General features: G+C 40.7%; 1 protein-coding gene across 9 annotated transcripts in view; it reads right to left on the bottom strand.

Annotated features, from left to right (window-relative positions):
• IKZF1 (IKAROS family zinc finger 1) overlaps nt 1-25,081 on the bottom strand; it is a 73,119-nt gene that overhangs the window by 38,725 nt on the left and 9,313 nt on the right. For all 9 annotated transcript variants that reach the window (XM_035318639.1, XM_035318638.1, XM_035318634.1 and 6 more), the window contains 2 exons: nt 21,320-21,373; nt 13,696-13,815 (listed from right to left, as the gene is read on the bottom strand). In XM_035318639.1, the coding sequence (XP_035174530.1) occupies nt 13,696-13,815; nt 21,320-21,359 (160 nt within the window). In that variant the 5' untranslated portion in view covers nt 21,360-21,373. The remainder of the gene's footprint in view (nt 1-13,695; nt 13,816-21,319; nt 21,374-25,081) is intronic.

Below are 25,081 nucleotides of genomic sequence, written 5' to 3'. Positions count from 1 at the left end.
GTATATATTCTACAGCACAGTTTATTATATCTTATTGTGTCCTCCCCAACATTTACCTCACCTAGGAAATAGGAGGCTTAACTAATCACTGATGTATGTGTAGCCTTAACCAGATTGCAAACTTTTTAGGGGGTGCTGTTGGTGTTTATGCACTGTCTGGAGAAACACAGCCCTGATTCTTTTTCTAGAAACCCTATACTACAATGCAAATTCATAGATAAAAACAAAACAACCAGAAAAATACCAGTAGAAACACTCAAAGCTTAATTCAGCCCCCTTTCCCTTTTCTTGGATAAACAATAAGAGTGATTTTTTCCCGCTAACATGAACACAGGACAGGCAATTACACACAATTAGAACAAGATTGTGTTGTGTGCTGTGAAAATTGGTGCCAGACGTTCAGCAACTGTTCAAAATCTGGCCTCCCATAAGTGTTTATGATCTGTTCAGGCTATCAGCCTTGGCATTTCTTGCCCTCTCAGCATTTATGGGTTATTTGAAAGTATCTAGCAGGTAGAGTTTTGTCAAACTTACTCTCTGCTCTTAGTTACATGTCCTAGACAGTGTAAGTGCCATTTACTTGGAGGACTCTCTGTCTCTTTTGAAAACATCTGCTTAGTTTATGCTTAAAGAACTTTCCAAATACTGCAAAATAACACACATTGTGCTTGATGCATATTTACCAAACACAACATTTTCTAAGAGTATCTGTTACAAGTTTTCTGCAGTGCACCTATATATTTCATGCAGCCACATTTATCTGCCAGTGATGGAGCCTTTAATAAGTGCCAGATAGGGATAGTTTTTAGATAGGCAAAACTCTGAAGTTCTGACTCCGCAAGCATCTAAATGTGTGTGTGTGTGTGTCTGTGTCTGTTTGTGTGTTTAAGGGAACAACAGTGAACTCAAGATCTGAGAACTGGTAAGACTCAAAATTATATTGCTGAATATAATTTACACAGAATTTGATAATTCTGATAGCACTGCTCACACAGTGGCTAGTTTCTCTCTAAAGCTCTGTCTCTGAGTTCATTCCAATGTTCAGTGTCAATAAAATAAAAATCCTAGGCTGCTTAGGCATGTGAAAAATCACCTAATGTGCTACTACACACCAAGAAACCTCCTTCTTTCCCATAAACTACCATATTGCAACTACTTGTTGCTGCCACACTGGAGAGACTGCTCCAATACTACTCAGTCCAGGTTTCACAATGTACCTAAATTTCATGCTAACACCCAGTGTGGCTGGACTAAGAGTGAGGCAAATGGAAAAGTTGAAAAACCCTTCCTATTAAAATGCAAAGCACCTCTAGAGAAGTGGTTATTTCTTACTAGCTAAGGCAAACTTTGATATCTGTGCCGTGTCTGTGCTGCACTGTGGAGTACAGCGTGAGGCCCAGAAAGCAGACTTAATCCTGCAAACTCTGCCACCTGTGAACACATACATCTGAAAATATAACATGTCCTACTCGGTCATGCAGTCTAAACCAGGTCACTGCCAGGCAAGTGTTCAGGCTTGGCCTTCAGAAAACAAGTCATTAACTGGTAAACTGGTCAGCAAACAGAAACAAAATATTGGACTAACCAGTGATGTTTTGTTCATTTGGTTGCCCCTCGTCTCAGCAGTGCTGAGAACTCTCCTGGCCACCAGGACACACGCAGCTGGCCTCATCCACAGCTGCACGTTCCCTTTACTGAAAGGCTCCATCGAGTCCCAGCAGAGCTGATGTGAGCCGTGGGCTCATGCCTCCAGGGCAATGTGCTTCTCAGTGCTTGTAGAAGAGAACGTTAAAAGTTTCATTTTCTGTTGTCATCTTTTTATCGAATGAATGTGCAGTGGCTGTTAGCAGCGCAGGGCCATGGCATGCTGCGGCAAACCTTCCCAGCAAGTCTTGTGAAATTTGTTTCTGCTGATGCAAATGTGCTACTTGCTAGAGCTCCACAGTGCTATCTGATGAACTCCCATCCCAGGCTCGAACATGAAAAACGCAACCCACAGCCCAGAACGTGTGGATCACTGTGTTCTCAGGAAGTATGCAAGTAACATAACTATTTCTGCTCTGTCTCACTGAGGGTAAAAGAGATGGGTGGAAAAAAAACAAACACAAACAAACAAAAAAAACAACATTGTACATCAAACAATTGTCCTCACTGAGGAAGGCTGGGGACTGTGTTTTGCTCAACCAGCCTAGCCCTTGTGAGGAGGTGTCATATTTTGCACCAAGCTGTAGATCCCTAAGACTTGAACAATGAGATTCACTGAATATCTCTGTTGCTTTCTGGGATGGGAGAGTGGAAGGGTCCATCATTATATCTCTAACAGTTGTTCTTTTAATCGTGCTTTTGTACTCATTTGCTCAATTAGCTACTGAAACATCTCTAAGAAAGTTATCGAGGTAGGCATGCAACAGCTTTTAGTGGAAAGCTGTATCTCAAACAAAAGATAAAAGATATTATATCAGCTTTTTCCATGTAATAGTTTCAACATGTCAGTCATCTATCCTTCTGTTTTGAGGACCAGATATCTCCCAAAGCTTCACTCTGCAAAGCTAAATTTAGAATAGGACTGTAAAAGAATCTTCTGAGGAAACCACTTCATCAGCTCAGTCCTCACTCTCCGTCAGACTCCGTCTGATGGACACTGTTGGAAACTAAGCGAATAAAATATCTTAACAAGTGAATGAGCAGCACTTAAACTGATGCCCATCAGAGGTGACCAAACTGGTGAATGGCTATTCACATCAGGAGAGCTCACAGGGCTTGAGGGGGACTATGGGGAAAGGGCCCTGTACTTTGCCTTTTCCTCAGAGAGGAAGCCCAGGAAACTCCTTGGCCTCTTCTCAGGAGAGATGAGGAGCCCTCCCTCTCTGTGGAGCAGCGTTACCTGCAGGAAACTCTCTCCCAGGACCCTGGAGCCTTAGGTCGCACGCTTCCCACTGCATGTCCCCTTGGGAGTATTGGCATGAGGGGGTGGCTGTCATTCTCTTGTCATGATCTTCTGTGCTGCAAGGAGATGACAACAGGAGCCCACATATGCCTTCACCTGCTGAGCCAGGAGCACAGCATGGGAAGAGCAAACACCACCTCCTTCATGCCAGCCTCGCTAGCCTCATCCATGCTGCACACAGGCTCTGCAGGGCACCACCTGCAAGGTGAGGAGACGAGCAGAAAGGATGGAGGTGGAGCACGACTCTCCCTCTCCTCTTCCCAGCTCCTCCTTTCTTCATTAACTTTTTGGTGGCCTAAAACATCCACCTCCCCAGAAGAGAGGCTTCTAGTCTCTAAAGAGTCTGCAAAAGCCACAACATGTACAAACGTATCTTCCTCAGCTGCTGCCCACTTCCCGAGTGGAATTTACACTTGGGTTTCTTACAGGGATACAGACGAGTTAGTAGGAACTAACATTTTCCTCTTTTTTTGTTACATGCATTTATTTATTTATTTTTTTTTCAGAGTGTATGTTTGACAGTTTTTTTTCATTTCCCCTATAAAAAGAATGAAAAGCTCAGCTTTCAAGAGAAATGCTCTTTTGTGTATGTGTGCTCTCTCAGTTTTTTACACACACACATACACACAGAGGAATTCGACTTTGCGGGCATAAAATTATGTGTGCAGACAGACATCTTTGTACATACATGTGTGCATGTGTTTGTCCTTACATGTGTAAAAGAGAGAAAATTAAATAAAAGCCTTCCTTTGGCTGGAAAATACAGTCATTTCAAACTACAATGGGATTATGAAAGAGAAGCAATGAATTACAAAAAAGTTGTAGGAATGGAAAATATTTTTGCACTGGCTCTTTAATGCAAAGGGCTAAATTGTGTATTGTATAAATCAGCCTCTTTCACAGCACAGAGGAAAAGAGCTTATTAGAAATGGTTACAGTGTATAGCAACACAGAGTACAGTGTACAGACTCATTAATGTGTAATTACAGAACAAACAATATGACACTTCTTGAGATTGTTTTGCAGGGAGAAAAAAAAATCCACTTAACACTGCAATAAGCCCATGATAGCATACCAATTCTACTAGGATCTACTAGCAGTGCAGGGTAAGATTAAACAAATGTGTTGCTACTAGAGGTAATGCCTCATTACCATCATTCATTCCTTGTCTTTTACACATGTTAGGCTCCAAAGCCACCAAAGTTTTCTGCTAGCACATTATCATTTCTCATTTTTATTTCTACTTGCTGTTATGTGGACAAATGGGAAGGAAGCTCAACCCCTTGCCAGAAAAGTCTAGTTCCTAAATGACTTCTAGATAAATTGTTGTAGGTCCACACCTGCGGTAGGACAAAGTCCCAGAAAGCACGCTGGCCCACAGCACTTCCCTACCTCCCCTCCAGCTTTCAGCAATGTGAGGTGTCAGTTACAGAATTATTTGGTTTCTGGAAGGAAAACTGAGTAGTTGTGATTCAAAAAGGAAGGTGCCTCTGTAGGAAAGTCATTTTGATGTTGAGGGGATATTTTCAGCTCTTTGCTCATGGCTTCAGGCAGGGGAATCCACTTCTATACTGGCAGGACGATGAGTAGAGAAGCAGGAGGACCGACTGCGTGGTTGCTTAGAAGAAACTGTGAAATTCACATACCAAAGTGTGAATCCAGCCAGCTGGGGGGTTAGGATCATGGACAATTTGACACTTTCCTCTGCCACCTAGGTGTTTCTTTCTTTTTGTGAATCTTAGCACAAAAGGCAAGCAGGAGGTCTCAGTCCATCCCACTGCCCTCACAGTACGGCTAATCATTTTTATTTTTGTGGCAAGTTCTTTATGTGCATGCGTGCATGCGTTGTTCTCCCCTGAAAAGGAATTCTCACACAGAAAGACCTGGGAAGATATCTCCAAAGCACAGAGACAGTGTGAGGGGTGCAGAAATGGCAGGGTCCCCTAGCTGGTAGGAGCCATTTCAGTGCTAGTGAAACCATCCCACTTCAACACCAACCACTGCCACCACTTCCGAGCATTGCAACACATATTAGCAGCAGGAAAAAATAGGCTCAATAACTCAGTCCATGTAATGCTGAGGTGCACAGTGCTGTGAACCAGAAAGGGACTGATCTCACCCCCAAAATACCCTAAGCCATCATTAAAAATCACAATGCAAAGCGCTCTGCTCAGACAAAAAACAAAACACAAAATCCACCAAAGATTTGAGAAGTTCATATCCATAGTGGGGATGTTGGCTGATCACAGCTTCTTACAAATACAGGATGCTTTTAAATGATGAAATATGGAGAATGAATATTTCCTCTTCTATTAATTGCAAAACAAGCTGGAAGTGTCACCAACCCGCTAGTTAAAACCCACCTTTCCATTGCACTAAACATTTCTGTTGCATTACTTAATCAGCAGGGAGGATTAAAATCATGTGCAGATGCTGTTTTATATGAAGGACCAAGCAATCCCTTTTAGACCTCTCAAAATTTTTATATAGGAGGAGTCAGAAAGCAAGCAAGTTCTTACGTCATTCCATAAAATAATCTAGAAGTTACTGAAAACTCTGGTGAGAGCTACTTCTTCCTCAGAAGTTACATTTCCAAGGTAAAAAAACAAAACAAAACCAGGCCTATGTGAAAGTTCTCCTTACTCTTCAGTACAGGGGGTACTGGGTCTCTCTCTCTCTCTCTCTTTTTTTTTTTTTTTTTTTTTTTTTTTTTCCCCATCAAACTCTGATTTGTAGCTTGGAAGAGTGGAAGTCAACTCATTCAGATGTTTCTTCACCTTTGTTATATTTATTAAACTTCCCATATTAGAAAATTTTGTACTATCTTTGGGGGAGGAGAAACAGGGGAAATGGAAGGTGAAAACCAAAGAGCAAAACATGGAACTTTACTTTCATTTCTGGAGCAGCCTTTTTCTGTTTTTAAATTGGCAGTAATTCTGTGCTGTCTCTGCATTTACTAATCCTCTACAAATATTCAATGGGATTCTTAATTCCATTTTTAGATATGAATTTTGGCATGTTACAGTGGAAATTTCATTGAAATCAAAGGAGCAGGTGCTACCTCCTAAAATCCCATTTGGTGCCTGTGGTGCTCCTATGGCTGATGATGGAAGGATAGATTAGACACCTTATTGGGATCTCTTATGCCTATAACTTAGACACCAAAGTGTTTTTTGAGAAACATGTCCCCAGTGAATAGAAGAACTAGGCACTACCTACAACTTAAAAATGTGTAAAAAACAAAGAAAGGGAAACACACACCAAACTGATTACTAGGATACACACTTTTACAATGCCGAATTCACCTATCTAGGAGGGTGGGAGCAGCAGAAAGAGTCTCAGATTGCATGTTGTAGGTCTAACCTGCTTTTGGGCTGCTGCTCTGCTGGCTTGCTTATTCAGGAAGGCAGCTGGATGACGCAAGATAATTTCCAACAAGTTGTCTCTGGGGACCAAAAGCCTGGGGTCCCAGCTGCTTCATGTTCGCAGTTCAGCTTGCTGTGGTCACACTTCTTCCCCATAAATGACACATTGAGGGTGCTGTGCTGGCTGCTATGGCATTCCTACCTACTGCACATGTGGCCTTTTTTTTTTTTTTTTCTTTTTTCTTTTTATTTTCTGGAGACACCATCTTTTGAGGCTTCAAGCAGCCTCACCTAGTGAGCTCAGTGAGACTGGTTCAGGGACAAACCTCTGCCCTGCTGCAATAAAGGATGTTTGTTCCTGGCTACAGCTCCAGAAAGGAGCTCCCTCCATGAAAGGACTTGTTCTGCACTGCAGAAACTGTGGCAGCACAGCAATGCTGCAAATTTCTAATGCAGGGATGCAGCCACGGGGACACTTCATTTGCAAGTTTTGCTATGGGACAGCGCTTGGGAGGCTTGCACTTTGGGGAAGGCAAGCCACTGCAGGTCAGCTGCAGCCAGAAACAGCCTCCTCCCAGAGAGGCACCATAGCAAGAGCTGAAATTACAGAAATGTGAGGAGAGTTTGAACTAAATCAAAACAGCAGCTTGTTCCAAAACAGTGCCTCTGTGGAGGCAGGTGGTTCTCATGCTGTGCCTCAGTCCAGCAGTTAACCTTTCCACTCGGGGTATGCTCCTGAAGAGCGTTTGGGTTGAACGAGAAGTTGCTCAAGATGAAAAGCAAGCAAGCCTATAACAAACAGTAAACAAGAAATAGTACGAAATAGAGGGATGGGTGGTGCTGGGAGGTCCATCCAGACTCATGGTTCAGTCATTCCCCTAAAATAACCTGAGGCTTAGCAAGCTGCATTTAAAGAGGTCCTCCCCAGCTTAAAATATGCCCCACTTCCAGCCAAAGCCTTGTGCTTCTGAGTCGTGCTGCAGCCACGGCTGAGATCCTGCTAGATAATTTTAACTCCCGAGCTAGAAAGGGGCTTATCTCTGAGGCACATCTCTTCTGCTGAGATAAAGACAACTTCCTCTAACTGCAGATTAGATCGGCAGCCTTAGTATCCGTACTTAAAAGCCACACAGTTAAACATACTGCGTGTCTCCAGTTCAAACGATGCTTGCTGCTTTCTCAACAGTGAAGAAATACGACTTGCACAGCTTTGAGGCTCTCCCTGCCTTTTGCACTGATGTGCCCCTCTGAAACCATGGCAGCACCCAGCAGGCACTCATGGAATTGGCTGCTGCTCCACAAACTACGCAGCTCTGGAGAAACAGGGAAAAATAAATAGGTAGCTTCATCATCTGCTGCGACATTATGTTGCCACACAGTGGCAACAGAAGCCGCGCTTCTACCAAAGGGGTGAGGAGCGGAAAAACTCTTTGAAAAATGAAATGGAAATTGTTGGAAAAGTGCAACTTTTTTTTTTTTTTTTTTTTTTTTTTTTTTTTTAGGATCAGTTATGTTCTCATGTTCTCAAAGATTTGATTTTATCACATGCTCTGGTTTTACGAGGTTAAACAAAGTTTTACATGACAGGTTACACAGTGGTCTGGCTGTGCTTTGCATGGATTGAGTTTACTGAGCTACTAGAGCGCACACACACTGGGACTATGGCAGTTCTCCTCATGGGTCCTTCAAAAAACTAATTGCAAGTTGGTTTTCAAAATGTTCAGCCTCCATCATTGCAGCAAGCATTTTTAAATTTAACAAAGGAATTTGCTTTCAAGAAGAGTGCTGTTTTTCCACTGGCCTCTTGAAAATCCATGCCCATTTTGCTAAGCCGTAAGTCATTAAGTTGGGCAGAGCTTAGCTCTGGTAGCGTGGTGAGTACTTCAGCTTTCTAATGGCCCCATATACCTGCATATTCTGCACCTCACTCTTAACACATTGTTTCACACTTTGCACAAGCAAAACATATCTTTGAATGAAAACATGCATTGTACATAACATAAGGCATACATAAGGGCATTCATGAAACCTGTCATGTGCCTTCTCCCACTAAACCACCTCATCCTCCTCTATGCAAATTCCCAGGAGAATATTGCATACAAATTGAAAATAATCCTGACAAAAGTATCTCCTGCGTTCTCCTTCTGAGACCGACAGGGTCTCAGAGCTCGCAATATTCAGTGGGGCACTTGTTTGGGGCTAGAAATGGGGGCTTCAGACAAAGCGAGAGGGGAGATTCCCAACTTCCCTATTTCAAAAAGTTCCTAAAATACTTCACTTAAAAGTTTTTCAATTCCTTGAGAAGTCTCCTCAGTAGGACTTTCAAGCCCTGTTTCATTGTGGAGGGTTATGTGAGTACTCTAAAGACAATTCTTAAATCTCCCCCAAACATACGGAAACAAATTTTCTCTCCACTCTCAGGGCTGGTTGAACTGTATTAGGTGAGGTTTCATCAGCAATTATTTACAAAGGCTAATCAGCTCCTACTGAAAAGGTATGAAAAGGTTCATACCTTTGAATAACAGAGATACACATCTGAAATCTGAGCAGGCAAAACATGTTACACGGCCCTCCTGGTTATGTTAGCTCTCTGAATAGCAACATGTCCACATGCATGAGTGTCACACGCATTTTATTACTCATACACAACATACTACCCTCAGAGCAACTGAACTCCGACAGGAGGAGCATTTTTGGCTCTGGCAGTCTTTTTACTCAGCTCCTTTCCCTGCCCTACAAAAGTGCCAGGGCAGCAGCGAGCCGGACCTGTCTCAAGCAGCAGGACCGATTTTGCAAGCTGGGGTGGGGCACTTCCCCTTTTGGCTTTTCTCCCTTCTCCCCTCCGCCTGCAGCCTTTCCACACTTTTGCTTTGTCTCCACCCAGCTCTGCTTGGGTTGCAGCAGCTTGATGTAATGGCACGCTGCTGTGGTTGGCCTGGCGGCCCCTCGGCACTGCTTGTGTCCTGGCTCTCGAGCGCCTGAGCTCCTTTTAAGGAAATAAAGCGCTTCTTCTGTCAGTTGTCCCATGTTTTAACCCAATTTTGTGAGATGAGGTCTCCCCATTACACCCTCACAGGAAGAAGAATATCTGTATGCGTTGTGTATATCAGGCCTATACTGTAATCCACGACTAGGGTATGATCACTTCTTTTTTTCAGTGAGAAACCCATGAATTAGGTGTTGGAAGCCTAAATGGTCATCTTCAGCATCAGACAGCTGCCAGTACAGAAACGCTGAGCCCACAGTCTCTTCCTAAAGCCATTGAAACTGTGAGATGACTTTGTGTTTTTCACCCATGGCCAGATATGGTATGGGCAGTTAATGATAAAGAAATGCTCTAGTTGCCTTTTTAGGCACTACCACTGCTACAAGTGGCTTTTTCTGCAAGAAGCAGGGTCTGACCTACTGCTCACTGAATCGTTAGCTTCCCACACATGGCTTGAATTAGGATGCAGTCCCCAGGCAGAAACAGTCCTAAATTGCAACCGTCTACCACACACAGGATGTTCAGTACTGATTATCCACAAAAGGTGCACGCGACATTTAACTTGAAACTTGAACAGAGGCAGCAAAAATCAGCAGAAGATATTTCAAATCAGCTTCCGTGTTACAGGTTAGCATGGGAAATATATCCACCCCTCTAAAATAGGTTACATAGCACTAATTTTTAATGGAATGGAAATTCAGTGGCATGTGTACTTCTGAATAACTTAGATCAGAAGTTCCAAAACTATTTAGGAACTTCATGGACCAATATGGATGGTGAAACAGAGCCTCTTGTGCCTTAAACATCCAGCTCTTTGTTTGTCTGAAAGTGTTCACTATGTTTTCTAGAACAACTAAGTTCTGCAATGTAGAGCAGGTGGGTGAGCAGATTAAAATAAATAAATAAAAGAAAAACAATATGGACCAGATCAGCCTGAGAAGGAAATCTGGGGTGGAGAAGAAGACAAAGAAGGGCGAAGACTTAGTGGTCAGAGCAGAAGAAATAAAATTTGCAGGGGGAAGCTGCTCAACATGTGACAGCATTCTGGGATTTGTAACATTAAAAAGATAGCAAGCTCATGAAGAAAATGAAGAGATGTAGCAGTAACCAGGACACTTTTTTTTTTTTTTTTTTTTTTTTTTTTTTTTTTTTTTTTAATATGCTTTGGCTTTGCTGTGCTACTTGGTGGCATTACTACAAGCAGTTGATGACTTACTTCCACAAATGACCTTTTCACACCCATTTATTATTTTTGCATCGGTCAGAAGCAACCCATGCCTTGAGTTCCATTGTCTGAGGACACAACTCAGAGCATACATTTCACGAACATCTGAACACCTCCCTTTGAAATGTGTACCCTGGCTAGTCATTTTAATTGGGACACTCAAAAACTGAGGGCACCAATGAAAATCTGGCAGGTGAATTTAATACTTTCATTTATGAAGTCCACTTCACCTTCACTCAGAGGGGGAAAGATGTTTCAAATGGTTCTCCCTATCAGGTCTATAACACCAAGTTCAAATCTCAGTCTAGAGTTTGAAGAAGAAAGAAAGGAGATTTAAAAAATACACAGAGGAGATAGAGCCTATCTTTCTTTTCTAAAAATAACTTATTTCCACTAATCTTTGACCTTTAAAATGCTAAATTGATGAAGAAGGTAATTAAAATTTGACATTGGGGTTAAAGGTTTCATGAAGTGTTACTACAAATCTGAGTAAGCAAACGGTCATTTGAACATTTCTATCTCACAGGCTGATTAAAATTAACAACAGATTTCTCACCTAATTTTAGTAAAATGAGGTAAATAGTTGCTCTCTTCATTTAAGAAAACTGCAATTTCCATTGTCACATCTATAACACTACATGTACAAAAAGTGCTCCAGAACCTAGTGACCCTCTTTGATAAATTCCTGACTCAAATTAACACTCCTATGTGCATGTAGTGAGGACAGCTGATCTTTCAGGGTGCCACGGATCAAGTAGAATGCACTGTAAGTCATATGCAGCAAAATGCACAGGGGATTCCCTTTTCATGACAGAAGCAGATGGTGCATTAGGAAATTCATATAGAGAAAAAGTGCTGCCTGGTTGTATCTGCTCATGTGCACTGCCTGTCAGTTATCATAGGCCATAGTCTATCTCCCAGCTGTAAGATATATATAACATCAGTGGTTCTTCACAATAACCTCCTGCTTATCTACCAAAATATATTTTCAGAGCATCCTTTTCTACCTAAGTTTTGTCATAAATAGAGGTGAGAAACATAACCTAGGACTTAGAGATGACAGCAGTGAGCTGAACACAAGGCCTGCCTATGCTGCCAGACCAAACAAGGTCCCCTTCATCCCTAGTAGATCTATGGGATCATACAAGCCAAACACCCCTCCTAAAGCATTGCTTTATCACTAACAGACTGATCTGACAATGATCCAGAATGTGCAGAGCAATCATTCAGATCATGACACATTTGGTGCATGTGTCCAGATCTTTTTCTTTGTTTGTTTGTTTTGAATAAGGGGAATATAATTTGTTCAAAGTATACTCTTTCAAAAAGTTGGGTTAAAGACTAGAAAATGAAGCAGAAGAGGTGAAAGTATGTGTAGCTTTACAGAAAAGACAAACATTACAAGAGTTGGAGTTGAAACCTACAGTTAAGATTATATGTAAAACAGAATGCTGTGAATTGTCTTTCTGTCTGTTGGCTATGGTAAACACCTCACTACAAGATGTATCCTTCTAAACCAAAGTGTTACAGCTAGAGAAAGAGGCTGTAGAAAAAATATTAAAGTCAAAATAAGTAAAATCTATTTTATTTCTGAGTGCACAAAGTAAAACTAATGAGAACAACAGGTGGAATTTGTATTTCAGACACCAAAAATAACATTTTCTCCTTCATTTATTACAGTAACTTTTAATATGCACTTATATTGATAAATAATTGAACTACTGGGAAAATCATTACATCATCAGCAAACATAAATTTCATCATTGCTGATTCTGTGTGATATTTGTGAGGTGAAGTATATTCAATGCATACAAAATCCTATGTGATTATTCAGTTTTAGACAAAGGACTTTTAAAAGTATTATTCTTTTTTATTGAGTCTGGAATATTTTGTAGGATTTTGTTACAGTTGGAGAAAGGAGGCTTAACTTGTTTTACTGAGTTAGCAGACAAGCAGTAAAGGCAGGAGTTTGTCTAAAGAGCTATGGATTGAGAAAAAAAGCACTAGTTAAGTGATCAGTTTATTAAAATGCATTTTTAAAAATTAACTTGGTCCATTAGGTGTGTCTATATGAATGTAGGAACTGAAATTTACATGCACATTTTTGGGAAGAGGGAATCAAACAGTCAAGTGAAGCTCCAAAAGATTCTGTATTACCTACTAGTTAGTGCTGGAGTCTGGAAGTAGAATGTATTCCTAATAATGACACCATCCTGCTCTATTACTTTGGCTTGGTCATTTTGCCTTCTCAATCTCCCTTTGTACCTACCATACTTTACTGGACTTCCTTAGACTATAAACATTAAAAAGCAACTGCTGTCTTTCCGTAAAGTCTTCCACCCTGACCCTCATTCTTACAATGGGAATGTTAAAATGAAGAGCAATAAATTAGCAGATAAAGATATTTTGATAGACACTCCTGTCCTGAAATACTTTTTATCACATAGGGCATTGACCAAAGCATTCTGGTATTCTGGGAGCCAAATGATCATCATGCTCAAGTAATACTGTCAATCACTAGTCCTTCTTGAGGACCTTGGGATTCCTAAAAAGAATCAGCATTTTGTAAAATCATCTCTTAAAAACAATAGTACTCCAACAGACTATTGTTTGTGGACTTTTACCTAGAAGAGCAAAATTCAAGTGTATTTTAAAGTTATCCCAGGTTAAAAATGCAAGGAAAAATGAAGATCAGATGGCAGACTCTGAAACACAAATAATATATGTTTTCTACTATGACATTTCTTGAAAAAATATTAATAGCAGTTAACATTCAAAATAGAATTCAAATAACAATAAAAATATCTGAAAGTTTCCTGAATTTGTATCAAATCTGAGTTCAGGTAGTTTTGACCTGGTACCACATATTTCTTTGCATTTCCTACACAGAATGAAAATAATGTTTCCTGGGGGAAATTTCATGCAATCAGTCATGATTTATAAATAAGATAAATAGTTGGATCTTTTTAACTTCTCTGCAGATGAAAAGGCTTGGTGTCCTTCAAAATGCCTTTCCCCAAGAGAAGATTGCACAAAAAACACTAAGCACCTGAGTAATCCTTTGCTGAACGAGATGAAAAAGCACAGGACCTTCATGTATACCAGCATGCTACAAAGGACTTTAACACTATACTGTGTAATACTTCCCATCAGAGTGGACTAGTCATCTTACCCAAGACTCTCTCATTCTTAGCACTCTGTTGTCCTCCAGTACTAGTTGAAAGGTCCTCTGGTACAGGCATAGGTTCATCTGCATCATCTGGGACATCGCTAATTGGAGGACTTTCCTTTCCTAGTAGTGAAGAAAGCAGCATCAGTGAGTCATCAGAATAGCCTCATTTTCAAATAATACCATAAGAGGAACCACAAACCAAATAAAAGTTAACAGAAAAAAAAGTTGTCAATTAATAACACTACTAAAAGCATGACATTCTTCAAGACCAAAACCTGCTGTCCTGCAAAGAAAGCTCCTTTAGAATACAGGGGGATTGTATCTGTGAGATGAATGTGTGGCCACTTTGTCTTCCAAATTTACTGAAGACTGGATACACGGTCTCAAATCTTAACCTTTGGGGTGTTCATAGCACACAGACGCTTTTCAGCTGCTGTGCTCAGAAGATCCCTTCTTCCAAAGTAGACTGACAGAGCAGAAAGGGTATCAAATTGTCTTTGTTTTAAATACTCATGTTTCTTCTGCAAAAGCTTCTTGAGAGCATGTCCTTTTTTTGCTTCAAGAACATAGTGAAGTCTAACCCACAAATATTCTGGAGCTCTAACAGAACTACCCAAAGAATAAAATTTTATCTTCAGCTGAAAATTCAACCAAATCTTCAGCAAGGTTCACTAATACCCACAGATCAAGCTTTGGCTGGTCCTTGTGCCCACAAGTAATTAAGTGCCTACAGCTCCTGGGACCTCCTAAAAACATGTACAATTAGGAGGGGTCAGTCAAGGCATGACTTCAAGGGTTTTATGATCACTTATTTGTAAGTAGGAAACAATCCCCAGTATACTTCATACACAAGGTTTTGCACAACAAACCAGTCTACTGCTTTAGCCCATTTTAAATATAATGGAACTGTTTTAGTGCCAAATGCAATATACTAAGGAAAATAACTCCTGCTAAGTAGTGCACTTCCAGAAACAGTTTCTTGGTTAGATCTCAGTCGTAGCATACATGTACTGCTCACAGTAATCCCTGTCTTGTAGAGCTTCTTTTAAAATGATTTCACTTATCTGCTGGCAAAACATGCCGTGGAAGCAAATACCAAAAGAATTATTACGCGATTAGTTTCCTTGATTATTACAAAGAGACTAGTCTTTGAATTAATAGCAAAGAGTAATAGCCCAGATAAGTGTCTGAACTCAGTAATATTGACATAAGACCTTTGTCTCCAAAATGGAGATGTTACCAATTTACAGTAATGCAATCTATTAGACATCCCATGGCAATCAGCACAGCATCAGGGGCAGCAATTTCATGGCACAGAGGCCTAGCCAATTAGTGTTTTTTCTAATGAGCATTCCCGCATTAACACACAAACATTTATTAATTCTGAAATCAGTTCTCAGAAAAGGAAAAATTAAAACAGACATTGCTTACTTAAGTGATAACAGTCTTTATGGATTTGCTCTAGAGGGGACTTGGGAAAAAAAGAAAATGGTTTTCAACCTCCAACCTCCAAGACGAAGCAAAGCATCATGCTTTCTGAGCTGTTTACTGATCACAGCAGGAAAGCCAGGTAGGTTTAAGTCATCTTACACATCATTTCACTCTCTTCAGGGGCCTGGCAAACTTTGGGCTGCTCCCATCTATGACAGTCCCAGTCATGGCTTCCTCCTCAGGCCAAGGGAAAAGCTGCCCTGCTGTGCAATATCCTCCTGTACCCTGAGGGCCATGCAACTGAAACCCCCTCACACCGGGATAATCTGTGTTCTCTCATTTGCAGGAGAAGAGTGTAGGTGCCTCAAATTCCCACAAGAAATATTGTTAAAAATATGTATTTTTATGTCCTTGGAAGAAGGACAACAAACCACTTTGATCTCTTTGATCCTTAACGGCCTTGAATGACTAATCCTTTAGTGAGGATCAGCTCAAAATATTTGAAGATAGGGTAACAGTGGGATAAAGTTTCTGGTGTGGGTTGTATTTGTGCACAAATCTAGGTTTAAATTAGTGAAATGAACATTTCTTAATGATGCACCTATCAAACTGTAGAATAATCTCTGAAAAGAGATGGTGGGAGCAGCACTAGGTGAACCATCTAAACCTGCCTGAGGACAGCTAAAGACCAGCGCTGTGCAGCCAGTGGCATGGACTAGATGATTTCATAAGGCTTCAGCTTCTGTGCTGTGTTCTTCAATGCACAAAGTCATGCCCACCACATGTGAGTGCAACAGCGAGTGTGGATTGTGTAAATGGAGAAGGACTGAATTTCAGAGCAGAGGAAAGTAAAAGCATTTCTTTATGGGATTTAAGGAACTTAAAGAACTGCCAGAAGCTTTTCTGATGTAAATCCTATGCATGCTGAGCTATGTCTTACAGATAGGAGGCATGGGTGAGGAGAGACACCTGAAATATTCCACATTTTTCAACTTCTCCCCCTCCAAAACAACAACAACAACAAGAAAACAACAACTGAAACCAAACCAAAAACAAACAAAAAATAAACGAATAAACAGAAGGTTAATCTGAGGGCAACAGGTAGTCTGGTCAGAACCAGCTCTCTTGACACTACATCTAGCTTAAGGACATTTGTTAAAAATAATTGAAAGCCATGTGCAATTTCCCAGGTTCAAAGTATGCTCCCAGTTACACAAATGGAAGTTGATGCTTTGCCTAATCTAGATTCAGAAGTACTGTTAACCTAAAAAAGCTGAAGGCTTTTTTGGCTACCCATGTAGCTAACCCATATAAACACACAGTATCAGAGCTCTGAGATAACAAACAGCAAACAAAAAGTTTCTTAACATGCAGTTAGGCATCCTAAAATAAGTAGGCAAAGTAGGATGTTTTGAAGATAAGTTGATGCACTCTTTTGGAAAAAAACAACAATAACTTTTTAGTAGATCAGTCCTTTCACAGTTTATGGTGAACAGTTTGATTTTACTAAACTGATATGGATCTTCTACATGTTAAATAAATAGTCATTTGCCCAGGTGGCATGAATCAGACCAGCCTCACAGACTTGGTGGAGATCTGGTATGCCCTCCTCATCACAGGAGATTGCAGCTAAGACAACTTTACAGTAAGTTTGGCTTTACTGACTTGTATCACATCATTTGATTTCTTCATGTTACACATGATAGAGAAATCCCTGCATGCAAAAAGGCAGGGTAAAAATAGTTCATTTAAATAGATATATTTGTTGAGTTCTGTGTTTTGGATTCCAGAGCATGATATTCATATTTCATGCCTTAACTACATCTAAATTGTTACACCATGATTAGTTCACCACTGCATGGTAATCTTACAGATATGCAATCTAACATCCTTTTGCCAATGAATTCAGAAATGGAAAAGGGGCAAAGGAAAGGAGGAAGAGTTTCCCATTTACTTTCTAACAGGCGTGTCTAGAATAATGACTGGTCAAAAGGACAGAGATAAAAAAAAAAAAAGCTAGTGCAAATACTGGCATGAAGTTTTAAAATGTCATATAACAGAGTAAAGTATCATAGACTTATTCTATTCTTATTTATATTTTTACTCAAAGTTGATAATGAGACATAAATTAATCTCTGGAGTTGTTTTTGTCTTATGATTAATATTATAACTTTTATACAGAACCATGTGAGATACCAAATGAAGAAGACAACGGAGCTGTAGAGCTGAATTTCTATTTCTGGCTCTGACACTGAATGATGGTGCCCTTGGCTAAGTCATAAATGCAAGTGACTTCAAATGCAGGCTGTATGACACATTAACCTCAATTTGTACTGAAGCTCTGAAAGACGGTCTTAGATTTCTGAACATTGCCATCTCTGTATGAAAATTTTCACAGAATGGTCTAACCTATCAATGGTGCTTGGTAATATCATCAGTACTTCAGTATCCTCATCTGTGCCCTACCAGTTTAATAAAGATATGAGGAAAGAGAGGAATGGAATGAAGTACCCAGCCCTGTAATTTATTCCTGTCAAAGTTTGCGTGCCTTGTGGTGCTTTAATATCCCCACTCAGTTCTGGAAGCTCTTCCATTCACATGCCAAAATGGTGTTGCTAAAGCTACGGCAGTTAAAAAGAAAGCTAGGACAGGATTTCTTACAGAAATTTAGCTCTCTACTCTTTCACAAAGGAATGTTGGATGTATTTAATACCTGAGAGTTGTTTTGTATAGGAATACTGGAACCACTGACGAAGTTAAGCAAAAACAGCAATATTCAGGTTTTCTAGATGACAGTCAGAACCCAGTTCATGTTCCATTTTCACTAGCAGAACCTCCAGTCCCAGGTGAATGAGGAGAGAGTCACGCTGGGACAGCACCCAGGCTCTCAGGTGGTAGAAATCATCCCAGGATACACTCATTTACACCTCCCCAGAATCTAGCAAGAATTTCAAATGCAAAACTCTTCTTCCTGCTTTTGCAGAGCATTGGCACAGCCGGTAGGTGCTGGGGGGATCTTTTTATGTTAGATGTGGAAACATTTGCACTGTTTTTTCATCTTCCTTAACTGTTAGGCCCTAGAACTGAGAGAAAAAAAGGCAGGAAAAATACTGCTTGTTAAGTGAGATATTATCTGTGTTTTCTGACTCTCTTGTATGGGTGCCGGATACCGTTTGGTTAAATGTGTGTCAGCTCTCTCCTCATTTCAGAACTGCAACTGCTTGCCTCATGAAATATCACTTTCAGGAGAAGAATAAAAAGCGTGAACTCTGAGCTGGTCTCGCAGTATTTCGGTTCCTCCAGGAGCAAGCAATGCCTGGATTCCCAGACGTGGGAATGCCTGCACACACATGGGGTTTGGCTCAGTCATGCAAGTTCTACACTCTGTTGGCCCGGCTCACCCCTGCCACACCTGAGTCAGCTACAGCTGCATCTGCATAGGGCAAATGGTTACAAAACACTGCCTTTGAGCTGGAAGGCTGTTTCTGGAGAACTATTTTATTTCTGGTGGTTGAAAAAAATAATAAAAAAAAGCAATCCTCCCCATCCCCCCCAACTTTTTTTTTTTTTTTTTTTTTTTTTTTTTTTTTTTTTTTTTTTTAAAGCACAGCCCACTGTGCTGGGACAAGTCACCTAATTCCAAAGGCTCAGAGTATTCTACATCTGATGAGCATTAGTCACAGAGCAGGAGAAACAAATAGAAGTACTTTTCAGCTGGCATGACAATCCCACATTCCTGTAACTGTGCAACTGTCTAACTGGTTCTAAATACAGAGCAGAGCTCCCTCACCATGCAAGGATGCATCCAAGAAGAATGTAGAATCCCAGGAAGAGGACAAGAGGGGGAAAATACCTTTCTGGATCTGCCAGCCTGTGAGAAAGGAGTAACCTGAAGGTAACCTGTACCTTCAGATCCTCTACTTCTAAGGTCTAGTAAGAGTTGTTGAGGAGCCAATATCTATGGAAGGTGATCTGACAAACAGATCACCAGTGTGCAGAAGGCTGTGTTCACAAGCAACTCACATCATAAATGAAAGTACATTTCCAAGTTCTTTTTTTGGCCACTTGTTCACAAATCCAGCTAACAATCCAATACAACCCACACTCTGCTCACAGAAAGTACCAGATGAAATTATCAGCAGCTCGGAGACAGGAAGAACAGGAAGAGTTCGGTGCAAAAACTTTTTTTTTTTTTTTTTTTTTTTTTTTTCTATAATCTGTTTGTGTAGGTCTATGTCTTTTTCAGAGGTAAAATTCCTCTTACACAGATGTATTTACTAGGAAACCCTCCCTCATCACAGAAGATTACTATTCTCATCAGCAGGATTTGCTAGAAATCCTAAAAGTCACTGGAAAGTACTGCAGACCCTGAAAACTTTGAGAGCTACAAATTATCTACATGTATTTATATTTAAATTCACACTTACATTCACAATTTTAGTTTCCTGCAAATCTCCCCTCTCAGAGGAAGAGGCAGACCATAAAGAAGGCAAAGTGTGTGACCTTCTAATCCATTTCTTGACTCAAGTTAGTATCTTCCACATTTCTCCTCCTTACATCCAAAGAAAAATAGCAGTGCCCTTGTAAGAGGCAACAGGTGTGAACCTGTGTTAATGCCAGTGTGAAAATACCACAAAGGCTAGGTGTGGGCATCCAGGGCTGTATGTGACACCATGCAGGAAGAGGAGGTCAGAGCTCCTGCCCCAAGGAGCTCACACGAGCAGGAAAGGGCTTCTGCGGCACGCAGAATAGCTGGGCTTGAATCACTGCCCATCTCAGTGCCCTTAGCAGACCCACAGTGTTTTGTCAGCACAGAAGAGTTGCAGAATTAAAAGCCCACTGCATTTTCTGCTGGAGCCACACGTGCTCCAAACACAGCAGGTACAGGACATGTTTTATGTCATTTACAAATTGTTTCAGCATGCAGCAAAAGACTGCTGTTAAATACACCCAGTTGCAATTTAAAAATTGTTAACTGAGGAGGGGAGTGCAACATGCCACCATAGTTCTGACTAGGAATGACTTCCCTATACCAGACATGACTGAGAACCTTCTGTTAGCATGAAGAATTGTTATATTGCTGTTCTTTCAATTGGAAAGTGTCTCTGATTTTCAATTTTCAGATGACACTAAATGTCCTCAGTTGCAATTTTTGTGGAAACTCCTCAACATTTTTATAAAGGAAGGAAAAGAAATAGAGAAAGAGAGAAAATTGTGTTCATATATGTCAGGAAAAACACAACTTGGCCAGCCACACTGTACCAGGAGCTTACAGTTGGCCTCCAGGTCTTGAACCTGCAGTGCCCAAGAGCTCTCTCTTAAAAATGAGCCATGTGCCCAGTGCCTATGCCGGAAGGAGGCCCCAGTGAACAGGGCTGGTGTGCTCCAGTCTGAACACTAAAAGTGAAAACTGAAAGCCATTAACCGTTGCAGCTGTCAACACATCAGGGAAACTAGGAAAGAGGCTAACTTGTCCTTTTTCAGCTACTGAAGCACTGAAGTATTAATAAACATTGCTTTGCTAAGTTCCAGTACCAATTTGCTAAAGAACCAATTTCCAAGGAAATTAAGAATTGAACTCCCCATAGGAATATCAATATGGGATAAGACTGCAAAATCCTATCCATGCCACCACAGGGCAAATTTGAAACATACCTTCTCTATTCAGAAACTTACCTTCTCTACTGTTCAAATACTTTTCAAAATATTACACCTTGGACAAAAGCAGTTACAAGCTTAAAGTCTCATGTCAATCAGTCCTTTTTTTTTTCTTTTTTTCTTTCCTATGTGGTAAATAAAGTTTGTTTGCTTTTGATTAGTATTTGCCCTCCTCCTGTCTGGTGAAGTTTGTTCTGTATTTATTTTGTAACAATCAGAATTTTGCTCCCAAAAGAAAGAGTGTATATGTGTACCTGACCATGCTTCAGGGATACGCTACCACAGGTTTAATGCAAAATTACTTCTTTGCTGCTATATTCCCTTGACTTCTTTATTTACCCAGTTCCTTTTAGAAAATCCATGCACTGTTGAGCTTGATATTAAGTGATATCATTAATTATATCTCAATTCCCATTCTGGTTTTTAAAAAGACCCAAAGCAATTTTATTGACAACAAGAAAAACATTGTACTGTGCTCGAAAGATGAGCAGGAATTTAGGATTTTCTTTATATATGTATTCATTAAGGACCTCACCTGAAACTTGGGACATATCTTGAGCCTCATCTGTTTCCATTTTCCTCCAGTTATCTGAGAAGAGAGGAAAAGCCTTAAGTTAATGCAAAATAACACACATATACACACAGAAAAAGAAACCCCCACATGCACACAGAAGGAGAAAGAAGGGGAAAGAATAAAAGCCCTTTGCTATTTAACTATAAGATTATCTGGGAAGAATAATGTATTTTTCTCTTTATTTCCTCCCTGCATACTTGCTGGAGTATCAGACTGGCACAGACCTTGATCCTTTTAAAAACAGCATTACAAAGATTTATAAAAATATCATTACAAGCACAGGAGGACCAAATTTGTTATTTATTGTTAATTTCCTACTGCATAATAACCCAAAATGCAAACTGACTGCAACAAAATTAAGCAGAAAATTAAATGGCCCTGGGTCATTGTAGGCACAGAATTCATTCTCTTGGTTGATCCATAGTTATGTTCTTTCTAATTTACTGAGCATGCATCGATGAACCTTGAGTCAGCTTGGTGACACGCGTACAATCAGCAATCAAAAAACGAAGCAATTTGCTGAAGAATGTCTCATTTACCCAGGCAGGGCTGCATATCTGAGCAGCCACCGCCACTACCTCCATTAATAATGAATACACCTCAAGCAGCAGCAGATGGGCAGAACAGCAGCCTCAGGCTTTGGCCCCTCACTCGTTCAGGAGTCCTTCCTTCAGACCACACCGGCCTTGCGCTACGCGGGGAGAAGTACAGCTCCCTAAAATAGCGAAACGAGCCCAGGAGAGAAAGGGAACCCAGGCCTTCCTGTTTTGCTGACAGATGGCTGGCTCCGCCGCCTGGTAAGTCATACTGGGAAGCTCCTGCCCTCCTCTTGCGACACACCATGTTCCGAAGAGTGAGCGACCACTGACCACAAACACCAGGGAGAAGCAGGCGGAGGGTTAGTGGGGTAGAAATAAAGCTCAGGTTCTCAGCCAGCACACGAGCCGGCAGGCCCCGGCCCCATGTGCCAGCTGCGGACAGCTGTTAGCCCCATGGATGATATGCATGTAGCCAGAGCAGGTAGTCCCAGCACAACCTACTCCAGCCTCAAAATCTGGCGTGGGTGGCTGAGGTGGCCTCAGGTGGGGAGGGGAAACGGCCTGTGAGCTGTCTGTTCAGTTACGGCACGCTAGGTCACGTCTCCAGCAGGATGTGACTGACTTCACATCCCTCCAGAAAGGGAGCTGGCTCTTTGCTGTTCCTTAAAACCTAGAGATTTCCCCATCAACCCTGCTTCCTGGGATTAAAGATGTATTTTTTTGAGGGTTAGAAGTGGACAAGGATGTGGTCTAGGCTCCTACAGAAAGGGTACCAATGATAGCCTCACCTTTTTAGCCCAACTTGCATAATTTGCTTAATTTTTCTTCCCAAGTCATCAGCCTGCTACCCAACAAACTGCAGTGGGGAAACGTAATAGCAGTGATCACACATATTCATCTCATCAGTTTTATGGTCTCCTTGCTTGCTTCTGTATGTGAGCAGTACATCTGAGATCCAACACACTGCTGCCCCACCTTGCAAAAGCTGGCTTCCCTCATCAGGTCCATGCTAGATTTGCAGAGAGTGGAGACTGCAGGACTGCAGACATATAGGTTGGGGAACAGGTTTTTGCCTATGCAGCTTGCAAAAAAAGATCTGAATTCTCACAGAATGTTCTGCCTGTTGCACTCCTACCATGGCACTACTTAATATTCAATAACGCTTTGCTAGCATTATTCTGTCTTAAACTTTTAATTCCAGACAAAAAAAATTGTGTAACTTCTATATGTAATTCTCAGAAATGATTACAGCTATGCAAAACACAAAAAGTCACCTACCACCCAACAATTTGCATCGGTTCCTATGGGACTGAAGAGCTTTCAATTGGTCCATTTTTAAATAAGTAGTTAGTGGGAAATGCAGCTTCTCTTGCAAGAGGGAAAACCCAACACCTTTCTATAATGGTAGCCTGCTCAGTGACTGGAAATGAGGTGCAGTTATGGCAGGTGGTATAGTGCAACATTGCTCAGTCCCTGATTTCTCCTGCAAGCATGACTGAACACAAAGGAAGAAAAAAAAAAAAAAAAAAAAAAAAGACATGCCAAAAAAGACATGCCCGTGCATTTATTACTGCCTGTGTGGGTCACCTGGCTGATATTAATCAGTTGATTACTACACATTTTTCCACAGAGTACAGTGAACCTCAGCCAACCACAGAAAGCATCCCAAGAAAATGTCCACAAGAAGGGAATCACATTCATGAAGGGTACTTCATTCCTACTGCACCCGCCTTTTCACAACTGCTTAGGGCTTTGACAGGACTGGGAAAGACAATGGGAGAAGGAAATGGCAAAGGAGAATATACCTTCTTTAGGGAAATTTATGGTGTTTGCCTTTTTTTTTTTTTTTTTTTTTTTTTGCAGACATGAGTATTTAAAAGCCATTCTTCCATTTCAGTATTCCTGAATTTACTGGCCCTTGGAATGACAAGCTTTGCATTCAGCATTTGTGCAACTTAGGCATCACACTTCTGTTGTACTCCTTCCTGCCTTTGGCTGCCATCAGACAGCAGCAGACAATTTGAAAACACTCCCCAGTTCTTAAATGGGGAGGTAAACTGGAATACAGGAATACAGGTTGTTACTTTTTTTTTTTTTTTTTTTTTTTTTTAATAATATTAATGGAATATTCCCTGACTTACATTCTGTAAGAGTAGAATGTCCTAAAACTGATGCCCTCCATTATCAGAGATGAATTCTCTTCCATTTCCTGGGGATGAAACATGGAAAGAAAAATAGAGACATTGGAAAATTGAGGAGGAAAAGATTTTCTTTCCTCTAACAATTACTTAGAACAATTAAGCATGTTTCCTAAATGTAGATGAAGATCCACAAGCACTAAGCAAATAGATAAACAACAACTACAAAAAAAAAGAACTGAAAAAAAAAAATCCTAAAGATGTTCTGAACCACTCACAGGGGAAAATTACACTCCTACACTATAGTATGCTCTGGTATCTGGTAAACACCAATGAAATCACAGCTAACTTCAGTGTAGGCTCCATATCATCAAAATAAACATGGCAGGGCATCCCTCCACCACCAGTTCTGCAATGGCAACAGTGTTTTGGTTTGGGATCTGTTATTATTACCATGTTTTTCAAACAGGACTTGGTCATAACGTGGCCTGGGCTGAATTTTAAGTGTTAAAAGTGGAATTCGCCTCTTTGGATTTGTCATAGTAAATCTATAAATAGGAAGCTATGACCTGTGTTTGCCTCCCTTTCCTCCTCTGCTCTAGCAGAAACATTGACACCAGGTTCCAGGAAAGCACGAGAGCTCTGTGTATGGATATCAGGATTTATACCAAAGTATCTATGTGATATCAATTTGTCAATCATCAGAACTTTACAAATATTTTTTCTTTTTTCTTTTTTTTTTTTTTTTTCCCTTCTTTTACGAAGTGTTTATGACATGGGACCCTGTTTGTTTTGTCAAGCAAAAAAAAAGTTTTACAACTTTTCATTGCATGTTGTGTCTACAGAATGAAATTTATCACTAGCATAAGAAGCATGCTTGACTTCACTGTCTTCAATGCTGTTCCATCTATTTACATTAGCAGGTAACTTAGGAGCCTACATTAGAAATCAAAAGATGAGTGGGCAGCTCACCAAAGCTATTTCACTCTCAAACAGTGAATACATGTAGCTCTCATTTACAGCAGGAAATGGATCAGCACCTAGGT

This window comes from Oxyura jamaicensis, chromosome 2 (assembly GCF_011077185.1).
Source record: "Oxyura jamaicensis isolate SHBP4307 breed ruddy duck chromosome 2, BPBGC_Ojam_1.0, whole genome shotgun sequence".
Lineage (NCBI taxonomy): Eukaryota > Metazoa > Chordata > Aves > Anseriformes > Anatidae > Oxyura > Oxyura jamaicensis.
Note: the sequence above shows the minus strand (reverse complement) of the source record. Positions and strands in the feature narration are given on the sequence as shown.